General features: G+C 28.8%; 1 protein-coding gene across 1 annotated transcript; it reads left to right on the top strand.

Moving 5' to 3' along the window:
• The first annotated feature begins 785 nt into the window (after nucleotides 1-785).
• LOC130798798 (protein kinase STUNTED-like) lies at nucleotides 786-9,505 on the top strand. The gene is made up of 10 exons (XM_057661896.1): nucleotides 786-1,425; nucleotides 1,536-1,609; nucleotides 1,703-1,821; nucleotides 1,997-2,112; nucleotides 3,325-3,936; nucleotides 4,038-4,286; nucleotides 4,535-4,698; nucleotides 5,532-5,744; nucleotides 6,502-6,654; nucleotides 8,790-9,505. The coding sequence occupies exons 1-10, from the start codon at nucleotides 1,260-1,262 to the stop codon at nucleotides 9,054-9,056; spliced, it is 2,133 nt and encodes a 710-aa protein (XP_057517879.1). The 5' UTR covers nucleotides 786-1,259; the 3' UTR covers nucleotides 9,057-9,505.
• Nucleotides 9,506-11,988: the final 2,483 nt, after the last annotated feature.

Here is an 11,988-nt window from a genome sequence, read left to right as displayed (position 1 = left end):
CATTACCAATTGCATGTTCTATGGTATTGGCTTCTCTGTTAAATTAGTTTCACTTTATAATCTTTTTTAATATGTTTTTTCATATATTATTCACTCTCTAATCTCTTGTCTTCTATAAAGCCACTCATTCACGTATTCCACCATTAATTTATTTATTTTTCCTTTTCATTCTCTTCAGCTCATGAAGTCTTTTTTTCCGTTTTTTAGATATAAATATAGTATTCGTATTTTTCTCAACTTTTTATAGTTAGTTTGAATAAAAGAGTTTAAAACACTTCATATATAGGTGTGATCGAACAAATTCACTAAATTAATCCATTGACAAACGACCAATTGTCAAAAACTAGTTATTTATCTTAATAATTATATAAGAAAAAATTTATGTGATAGATCCTAAGTTTTTGACTTTTTCACCAATGTTTTTTTAAATTTACATGGTGATCCAGTTAATAAAAGAGTTTAATTTAAATTGTGATTAAATTAAATAATTATTTCAACTGGATTTGGAAATAGGTGGTCAATTACAGCGATCACGACGTTTGTTTTTTTTGAAAAAAATGTCATGACGTTGGGTAGAAATAGCATGAAGTTAAAAAAAAAAATTTTATTTTGTCTACTAGTGGAAAAATTTGAAGTTCAAGGTCACCATACTGATTAAAAAATATTTGTCTACCACACAAAAAAGCCGAAAATTCAAAGTTATATTACATGAAATTTAACTAATTTTAAATTTTAAAATTTAAATAAGGTGATATCATCCTTTGGCTTTAATCATCCATCATTTTCATAAATAAAAGTTTTATACAAAATTACAAATGATGGGTCCAAAATGTAGTTGCAAAAGTGGTTAGTGTTGATCTACAAATGGTATTTGGCGGTACATTCTCCTCATTTAAAAAATCCATCATTTACATCCATATTGTATAAACTTTTTTTTTCTTTTATAGTCTTACTTTATTTTTTTTTTATTTATATAAAAATCCCGTTCAGAATTTTCAGGTTGATTTTTTTTGTCACTTAATGTTTTGTAATTTTCTACCTATCGACCTCTCACAATAATATTAAATGTAGGAAATTATTACCTAATCTAGGAACCCGATCTTATGTTTATTGTCTAATCAAAAGTAGGGTTATGTGAGATTTTTTTCTTGATGGGATTTCTTTAAATTTATTAGCTTGTTAATGGCTATGAAGAACAGATAATCCCATCAAGAAACTATACCAAGTAATAAAAAAATAAAAGAAAAATATTTCAAAAAATGCCAATTTTGGAGGAAGTAATGGGGATTAAACAAAATCAATCTAGGAAACTATTAGTGGCAATTCGATTCGATTCCGATTGCAAAGAGCTTATTTCTTGGGCCATTGTTAAGGTTGCTGAGATTCATGATCATGTTGTTGTTATTCATGTTTGCAGAAATTCAGGTACAATAATTTTACCTAATCTAGGAATTATTTTTTTTAAAATATTGTATATATATATAAAATAATTTGTTAATTTATCAAAAAAATTATCATAAAATGTTATGTTATAGATGATGGATCAAAGGAGAAGATATTGTTGGATGATCATCTAGAGATTTATAAGGGCATATGTGATATTAAGAAGGTATATATATTTCCTCTGTTTTTTTGTTTTTTTCTATTTTTTTTTAAATTTTCCTTGTTAATTTTAAAAAAGGAAAAAAAAATGATATTTCAGGTAAAACTTAGTGGGAAGATATTACCAGGAAATTCAATAAGAAAAAGCATTGTAAATGAGGCAAAAAATTCTGGTGCTGTTGCTGTAATTGTTGGAATAAGTAAACCGGGTTCAATTGGGTAAGAAAAAGCTCTTCAAATTGGATAATGATTGTAGTTAGTTTATTCTGCTTATAAAAATTATGATTAAAATTTGGAAAGGATTGAATATTGTCATCAAAAATAGTTTACATTTTGTATTTGAAAATATTATATGGTTCTTTCTGATCACTGTGAACAGTTAATCAATTTTCAGGGGAAGAGTATCAACGGCTAAGTATTGTGCAAAGCATTTGCCTTCAACCACTCAAATCTTCACCGTTCATAATGGCAAAATTGTCTTTCAAAGGCACTCTAATGCACATTCACAAGGTTTTATATCCTTTCATCTTTTTATTTTAAAGTTTATGTCCTTTGATCTTAACTAATGGGTATCTTTTAACTTTAGTTGTTAGTCAAGAACAAATTTTGATTGATTTGCTAGTTTTTAACTAATTATTTGATTTAATTGTTATTAAGATATTTGCCCATTAATAATGTTTTCTCTTATAGCAGCTAATTAGATTATTCCCGTGCGATGCACAATTTTTTTTCGTTTTTGATGTAAAAAACAAATAAATTGAATAGGTCTGGCATAATATTACATTAATTTTAATTATTTCTTAATACACATTTTATTACATTCATGAAAATTAGAATTCAAACTTTTTTTTTTTATAATTATCATTATAATAATGATAAAGCAATGGGCCATTATAAAATGTATCTATAATATAATTAGCATTTTAGTGAAAATTTTTTTTGAAGTATATTTAAAAAAAATATAATTAATTTGTAAATGAATGAATGTTTTTTTAAATAAATATAGATCAATGGTGCTTTGTAAATTTAAAATCAAAGATAATAATTTGTGCATTTTTATTACATACTACCATTTATTATATTGTTTTTCAAATTTTAATAGTATTTATAGTCCTAACTAAAGTTTTTAATGATGGTCAAATTAATCATCTTATAATCATCCTTAACATTTAAGATTCCTATAATCATCCTTATTCAATGACATCATTTTTGCTTAGATGAGGGAAACAATCTCAAAAGAAGATGACAACTCAATTTTTTGAGTTTCTTATGTCAGTTGTGTTTTGTTTTAATTTATAGTATAAAAGTATTTAAAAAGTCAAAAGTCAATAAGAAAATTACACTAATTTTGGTTTTGGCTAAAAAATTAAAATTTTCAATTTGCTTAATAGTCATTTACCAAATATATTTTTTATTATTTAAGCAATTAAATGCCCAATCAGCCCAAAACCTAAAAGAAGTTTCATTTTGATGTAATAAACTAATAAGTTATAACATACTAAAAGTAGAGCTAGAGCAAAAATTGATAAATTATTTTAAGGCTCTAAAATTTTTAAAACTTATTTAATTTTTCAAACAACTTTGTATCTTTAAACACTTAACATATACTACGTAAATTAATATTGATGTCCCCAATATTTTAGGGCCCTGTGCGGTCGAACATGTTAAACATGCAACCTTCCCCGACTAAAAGTATGTATTTTTTCTATGTATTCATGCTAGGACTACAAGAAGATCCAAGGCCAAGCTTCCACAAACCCGAAATTCTCCATGCAGAATCATCAGAATTGAGTTCGGAAAGCCCTAAATTAGAGTGTCAGAGTTCAGAATCAGGATCAATAGATGCTAATAGTATAGAATTTCTTGAAACAGAAAATGAGTATGCAAATATTGATCCTGAAAAAAAAGAAGCTTATTCTCTAAGAACATCAGCTAGTTACAATAATTGCATAGAAGGCGTTGCGGAGCAAAAACCCGGTTGGCCCTTGCTTAGAAGATCTAGCCTTCCAACACAAAAGGCTTTAGACTCTAGGAAAATGTCCGTAATTCAATGGGTTATGAGCTTCCCTGACCGCTCACCACCCGAAACTCCACAAAGTAGTAGTCGTAGTAGTAGTAATAGTAATCATGACTCGTGCTCAAGCAAGTCGGAAAGTCCCATTGGACACGATAATGACGATACAAGTAAAAGTTTATTTAGTAGTAAAAGTAGTAACTCGCTCTTTAATGACTTGATTGATCAAGAACCCGGGCTTCCATTTGAATTGAAATTTTTGGATTTCACTTGGTTTAGTTACGAGGTTTTGAGAAATGCGACATTAAATTTCTCTTCAGGTTAGTTTATCCGTAATAATCTTGTTTAGTAAATACTATTCATCTGTTTCAGTTTGATTTATTATATTTCGATTAAAATCATGATTATATTGTGTATGCAGAGAACATAATAGGTAAAGGGGGATGTAGTCGCGTTTATAAGGGTACATTTCTTGATGGTAAGGAAGTGGCCGTGAAAGTTTTAAAATCTTCAAAACAAGCATGGAAAGACTTCTCTTTAGAAGTTAATATAATGTCTTCTTTGAGGCACAAGAATATTACACCTTTGCTTGGTGTTTGTGTTGACAATAGTGAGCTTATTTCTGTTTATGAGTTCATGTCCAAAGGCAGTTTAGAAGATAATTTACATGGTAAGTTTTATGTAATAAATTAATTATGTTCTAGCTAATTGTTTCTTCAAAGTTATTTTGGTAGTGAAACCATCTAATAACTTTAAGTAAATTTGCAATAAACTGCACACACCAACTTGTTCAATATCAGGCTATCAGCTGATTACATCAGTTGATCAAATTAGCGACTTTAATCAATTATCAGTTATCAGTCGTTTGTCAAATACTCTCGTCAATTGATTTTTTCTTTCTATCCAAAATTGTAACAGTTGAGAACAACGAAAAGCTTGGATTATCATGGGATGTAAGGTTTAAAGTAGCGATTGGAATAGCAGAAGCCCTTGTTTATTTGCATCAAGGATGTTCAAGGAATATTATTCATCGAGATGTCAAAACTTCTAATATTCTTCTGTCCGACAAATTTGAACCTCAGGTACCTTATTAGAAGTCTAAGTATATGATTATTTGTACATTATATTAGCATGGCAAGATTGATAAAAGAGCATTCCAAACTTAGAGCTAGTCTTGAGAGTGGTAGATCAACTTAGGAAAAAGTCATTAAATTTTAAGGACAATCTCTTTTATTGTAGATCAACTTCTCACTTCAACATATGCAACTCATGATGCAATTGTTTTGATTGAAAGAATATTCATATCTTTCAATTTGTACATAAGAAGCCTATATGCCATTTTACTTAGATAAGGCCCCTAAATTCTATTCCACCAACCCAAAAAATAATAAATATTTATGAATATTCAAACATAAGATATTTAAGACCTTATTTCCAAATTAAGGGTTTATTTAATTGGGCAAAACACTAAATCCAACAAGTAGATTTGTCGGGCCACTGGCCACTCTTAAAAGTCAACAATTTCCTACCACCTCATCTATACAAGAACACAAAAGCAAATCAAAAATTCATCTTTATATGTGTATTGAATCAACTTGTGACTATTATTTTATTTACATTATATCATATACAAAATTAATATTGATAAAAATATAATCGCAATCATAAAAATTTAGGTACGAGCTTAACTTCTCGCATATATCATGTTTGATGTTATTTTATTTTTTTTTTTGTTTTACCCACCTTTTTCTTGTTAAATGTTATAATAGTTATACAAATAGGAGTAACTATATAACTTTGCAACCACAAAATTTGACTAAGGATGGAGGAAATTGCATAAAGTTTAAGCCATTAATTAATTAATTAATAATCACTTTTGAAAAATTTGAGTGAATTAATTTGAATTTGATTGTAGTTGTCAGATTTTGGGCTAGCAATATGGGGTCCAAATAGTGAGACCTACACAGAAGTGGTGGGTACATTCGGATACCTCGCACCTGAGTATTTCATGTACGGCAAGGTCACCGACAAGCTAGATGTCTACTCTTTTGGTGTGGTGCTTCTTGAATTATTGACGGGTAGAAAACCCATTGATTCTTCCAAAGGCCAAAAAAGTTTGGTCTTGTGGGTAGGTTTTTCTATTTTTATTCTATTTATTAATTACTACTTTTTTTTTGAATATATTTATTAATTACTACTTGTTGCTTTTTAATTATTACTTTGTAGGTCTTGGGTTTGATGAAAAACATTTTTAGAAATTATTTTGTATAAAAAATATTTGTAAATAGAAATTGTGATTTGAGCGACTCTTTACTCGCATTTTTTTTATGGGTATGAGTTGCCGCCTTCTTTTTCTCCCCAAATTTGATCATAGTTTTCTATGAACATAATACATCGGGTATGATGATAATGATGAGAAATTGTGATTGATAATTATTTTTTTCGTCAAGTAAAAATGAGAAAAAATAAAGATTTGGGAAGAAAGAGTGCAAATAATTTGATTTTATTTCAATTTTAGAGGAAAATTGTTCATATTCTATCCTTCATCAAACCAGACAATGAAAATTGGTTAAAATTCTTTTAAGATAAATATGTACTTTTCTAAACCAAACACCCTGTTTAAATCTAAAATTAAAAGGGAACTTATAATACCAACCAAAGTCAAATTGCTCAAATTTTACAACAGTTTAAAGTCGTAAATGTTTTTTAATTTAGTTGGTAAATTATGTATGGTTCAAATCTGAGTTCAAATTCTGTGTTCTAACTTTCTGGTTTTCAAGTGCGTAAATCAAATCTAATTATTTTTATCTTATAATTAATTTGCAGAGATTTGTATGTAATAAATTTAAGTTACTAAATTTTTGTATATATCAATGAAAATGCAGGCAAAACCAATGTTACAAAGTGGGAAGAAAATAAAAAGAATTATAGACCCGAGTTTGGAAGGGAGCGTTGATGAGACCCAAATGCAAAGAATGGTCCTGGCAGCTACCCTTTGCTTGACCAGACCAATGAGACTGCGTCCTAATATGAACCAGGTTTGTTTCAGGACCCACAATTAGAATATCAATCCCTCTCAATTAATTACACTAAAACTTGGACGAGACCGTCTCAAATTAAGACCAAGAGTAGGCCGGCCCAATTTGCGCGTGTAACAACATCACACGTTTTTCTTTGTTTTTTCATTTTCTGGACATTTATCAATTTTGACCTTTAAGATATTAATTTTGACTTTAAAGGTATTAATTTCAATGTAAAGTAATACTTAAACATATCAATTAAAGTAAAAAATTTAATTTGAACCTATAAGTGATCAATTTCTACCTAAATATGGTTCTATTTCACAATTTTAAAACGAAGTTATATAAAATGATATTATTCTATCATTCTATAGATGAATTTCAAACAACAAATGAATGGTCAATATAACTATAAATAATAGTGTTAAAACTATTAACCTATTAAATTTGAACTAAATGTTACACAATATATCTATACAATTTGGATACTTATTTTAAAACGATAATTGAAGATTAGAAGTTCAAAATTTAGTTAGATTATAAAACATCATTGTCAAATTATATGTCATAATTTAACTATTAATATATTCAATTTGAACTAAAACCTATACAATATCTTTATTGACATTGAAATACTTATTTTGAAAACGATAATTGAAGCTTATATGTTCAAAATTGAGTTAGATTATAAAACATCAATTGTCAATTTATGTGTCATAATTTAACTATTAACATATTCAATTTGAACTATTTACAAATATATATATATATGTGTTAAGAAAATAGTAATATCACTATTATTGATCGATGATCAAAGAGTACTAGTGCTCTTATATTCCATTAGAACCATCATGTTGCATTGATAAAAGTAATTGTATTGTACAATGTTTAAACACTATTATTGATAGTGTTATTGACCATTCATTCGTTCTTTAAAATTCATCCATAAAATGATTGAAATAATACCATTTTACTAACTTCGTTTTCAAATTGTGAAATAGAATCATATTTAGGTCGAAATTAATCAGTTTAACGTCAAAATTGATCACAAATAGGTCAAAATTGGAATTTTTTATGTCAATTGATCTATTTAAAGTTTACTTTAAGGTCAAAATTAATACCTTTAAAATTAAAATTGAAAAATGCACAGAAAATAGAAAAAACAAGAGAAAGCATGTGAATTTGATACACGCGCGAATTAGGCCGGCCCAAATTAAAGGTCTCATTATGAGGTCGTCTTGTCCAAGACCAACTAAATTAATTATGTATTTAAATTAACTAATGGGTCCATTCTATGAATCTATGTCTATAATTTAATTATTTTATACATTTAATGATTTAAAGACTCGTCATTTTCTGATGGGATTCAAATTAAATTTTTGGGTTAAGATGTTTTTTATCGATTAGACCATCACAAATTAATTGTTCTAGTCATGTTTTTATTTAAATACGGTTTTCTAACGTTGCACACATTCTACAAAATTTTTGCGATTCTTTTATCGTGGATGAATATGATATGAATGTATTATGGTCGATTTTGATTTGAAAGGTTGGGGCAAAATATTAAATATAGACTATTTAATATTAACTATGATAGCAAATATTATATATGAAATCATTACACCATGAGATAAGTCTATATAATTAATTTTTCTCTAATTGATCATTTTAAACTTAAATGATCACTTTTTAAGGTTATATAAGTGATGAGTCTAATAAGGTTATATAATTAATTTTTCTCTAATTGATCATTTTAGCTTATTTTGATACAAATAGAGGGTTGAATAGTCAAACCAATCAATGCTAATGTTTGGTAAACTAGCTGGTTGAAACAATTTATTGATATGAATAAGCTGTTTTTGAACAAGCTGCTTGTAGCATCGAATTCAAAATCAGCTGGTCAAACCAATTAATAAAATCAGTTGGTTAAATCAGCCACTGTAATCAATAATCAACTTTTTGCCAAATACCCCTATAAAAAATAATCGCTTAAAAATTGTAAGTGATTACTTTAAGACATCAAGTGTGCATTGGGTCAATCTAATAGAAATTATCTCACCATAGGACCGTTTCATTTTTATGTAAGTATTAATGGGCCACTATACTAGTTTACGATCATGTTGCTAATACGTTAAAAAAAATGATCTTTTCAGATTTTAGAACTTTTGAAAGGAGAAAAAAGTATCAAATCTCAAGTGTATGATGACGATCAAGAAAATGAAGACGAAGAGTTGGGTATTAATGAGGACGATTTTTACCAAAATTCGTGTGCAAACAAATCACACTTAAGCCTCGCACTTTTAGATGTTGAACACGATGAGTTCACTTCGTCGTGCAGTAGTGGTGAACGAAGCAGCAGCCCTCGTACTCTCGGGGATTTCTTTAGTGCAACGTACAAAAGGTCTTGTAGCTTCGATTAGCCACCCCCTTGATGTGAAATAATAATTTTATTCATAATCTATGTATAGTTTTGAGAAAACAAATCCATTTACACAAGTATATATAATAACAATATGGTATATTATATTGATGTTCCTGTATGATTTAGTAGGATAATTAATTAAGAATTTAATCCCCTAATTTGTTATTAATAAAAAATTAAGTGCTGGTGGAAATCTGTCTTTGCTATCTTGTTAAATTATACAGTAAGATCGTTTGAGAAGATGACTGTTTTCTGTAAAATGTAACAAAGGGTTAGCGGGGCCTCATGTTTTTCCGGGGACCTACTCCGGCGCCCAAGTCAGTATCAATCTGAGACAAATTACCTAATAGGTCATTCCAGGAGCACTATGGCTGCAAAGGTGGATTACTACTTAGGACTTATTCTGACGTGAGGTTTTATGTGATTAATATCTAGCAAAATTTACTGATGACAATAGTAATTACTTTCTTAGACTTTATGATTTGAGAAATTAATGTTTCTCTGAAAATTAACGGGGATCTTTAAAAATCAGATGTAATAACCCTTTTGCCATAAATTACTTGGTTTTCTTTGTATCTTTCTTAATAGTAAAATTCAATTTATTTCCAAGTAACACATTTATGTGATCTTTGATGTATATTTATAGTCTTATCCTCGTACATGCAGAACTTTCTTCTACTATATCACCAATCCCCAAAATTCTCTTGCATGCCATTGTGCTTGTCCTGAACGTGTTAATTTCTTCTTTATTTTTCATGGTGCTCTTTGCTTCTCCTATTAACACATATCCCACTAGCTTATGATGATTTTCTATATTTGACAAGTGTCTACCAACCCACGTGACCTTCTCATGCACTAATATTATTGTTGTACGTTTAATGTTCTTCCAATCCTTCTAGATAAATATTGTCAGATTACCATCTAAACTTATTAATTCCTCCCAGATTAACATTAAATTAATCCTCCCAGATAATTTTCTATCCTAATTGTTTCTAGCAAATATTTTACATATACAATTGATGAGGAAATTTTATTTATTGCATGCGCACAATATATGTGTAGTTGTAGGTCGAACAAAAGAGAATTAGTTTTATGATTTTTGCGCTACCCTATAATCGCACATAGTGAACAAAAATAAAATTTGATTGAATTTTATATCTAATTATTGAAAATTATTTTCTAATTGAATTTAAATTATATAATTTGAAGGCCTAGAATATTGAAAATCACCCAATTCACATGTGGATGACGGTTGCAACTCCTTGTCTAAATTTATGGACCAAATACGTAAACAAGGGTGATTTATGTTTAGACCTGGGAAAACGGTCGGTCGGTCGGGTTTTGGGTCGGATCAATTTCGGTCGGGTCATTTTTGGGTCGGGTCAGTTTCGGATCAGGTCAGTTTCAGGTCGGATCACTCTGGGTTTCGGGTAGGTTCGGATTGACCCAACGGGTTACCATAAAACATTAGAATATCCAATCGACTAATTCAACATAAAAAAAATCATTAAAATGTCTAAAAAAAATCATTAGAGAAATTACATATACGATTTCAAAAAATAGTAGGTATGTCAAGTTCATTTAAGTGCAAGAAAAATAGGGGAATTAATACTTATTTTGAAAGACTTGTAAGATAGGCGCTTTATAAAAATTATTTTGTTTATTATAATTGTAACGTTAGATAAAAATGACGTTAAAATTATCTTCACAATTTTCATGTTGGAAAGATATGCAACTAACTAAGTACTTATTTCGTCTTATAAGATACGCGTTTATAATTTAGGGTAGCGACATTCGTTTTTTGAAAAGCTCATTCAAACGTGCGAAACGTTCGTATAAATTATATTAATTTGCTTACTGAAATGTAGAAGAATTAAAAACTCATTTGACTGATTTAACAAGATACATGTATTCAATTAAGATGATTATAACGTTCTGTTTTTAAAGAAAAATAATTACGATGGCTAAAAAGACGTTAAATACGTGTTTTTTGACATCTATTGATGAGTTTTAGGGTTCAAGTGATATACTCAATATGTTGAGATACTTTGAAAACTAAAATTTTATTTGAAATGAATTCTAACATTGAAATTACTCTAAAAATTGATATTAAATCTGTCAAAACGGGTCGGTTTCTGGTCGGGTCATTTTCGGGTCGGTCATGTTTCGGATTAAGTCGCTTTCGGGTCGGTCGGATTTGGGTTTTGTCGGGTCGGGTCCCGAGTTCATTTTCGGGTCGGATCAAATTTTTTCAGGTCTATTTATGTTAATTTAAGCTATGTCAATTAACTAACTAGATTAAAACTCTGTCAAATATTATCTCAAATTTCCGCTATATTGATTAAATTAATAGAATTTAACTTAATTTTACCTAGAATTTAAGTTACTCCACTCCTAGTCTCAAATTGTCATTATCGATAAAGTTAACAAAGAACAATTAATTCACAACTAATTGGTCTAGTTTTGATTACAAATCCATATTTTATAGACATTTTTACAATATCCATAATCAGGTTGGGATCAATCTCTCTTCTCTATCGTAGATATATACTCCACTAATCTACAATCACTAATCATGGCAATAGACATAAAAACATCAAATAAAACCCTAAACATAAAAACATAAAAAGGATCACACCTTAAGACCGTTTGTACTCTGAAATATAGTGATATAACGTCTTGTACCAAAAATTGTCTGGACATGTTTTTTTTTTTTTAAAAAAAACTTATTTTTTTGGAAAAAGATACAACGCCTCTCCTGAGAGACTGTCTTTATAAGAGACGGCTCTCTAGGCCCAGGCCCAACAATTAAAAAAAAGAAAAATCTAAAAATTGACGCGGGCATTGGACCCTATTTTGAGTTGGTGTTATAACCTACTAAAGTTGTTATTATAACCTATTAAAATTGGTATTTGGAGTGGGTGTTATAA

The sequence above is a fragment of the Amaranthus tricolor genome, chromosome 1 (genome assembly GCF_026212465.1).
Source record: "Amaranthus tricolor cultivar Red isolate AtriRed21 chromosome 1, ASM2621246v1, whole genome shotgun sequence".
Lineage (NCBI taxonomy): Eukaryota > Viridiplantae > Streptophyta > Magnoliopsida > Caryophyllales > Amaranthaceae > Amaranthus > Amaranthus tricolor.
The sequence above is the reverse complement of the archived record's forward strand: the minus strand, read 5'-3'. Positions and strand labels throughout refer to the sequence as shown.

Bases quoted from the DNA above. Each gene is read 5' to 3' on its own strand.
- LOC130798798 (XM_057661896.1), top strand. From the start codon at position 1,260: ATGCCAATTTTGGAGGAAGTAATGGGGATTAAACAAAATCAATCTAGG. The intron at 3,937-4,037 runs GTTAGTTTATCC...TTGTGTATGCAG, and splicing joins GACATTAAATTTCTCTTCAG to AGAACATAATAGGTAAAGGG. The intron at 4,699-5,531 runs GTACCTTATTAG...ATTTGATTGTAG, and splicing joins CCGACAAATTTGAACCTCAG to TTGTCAGATTTTGGGCTAGC.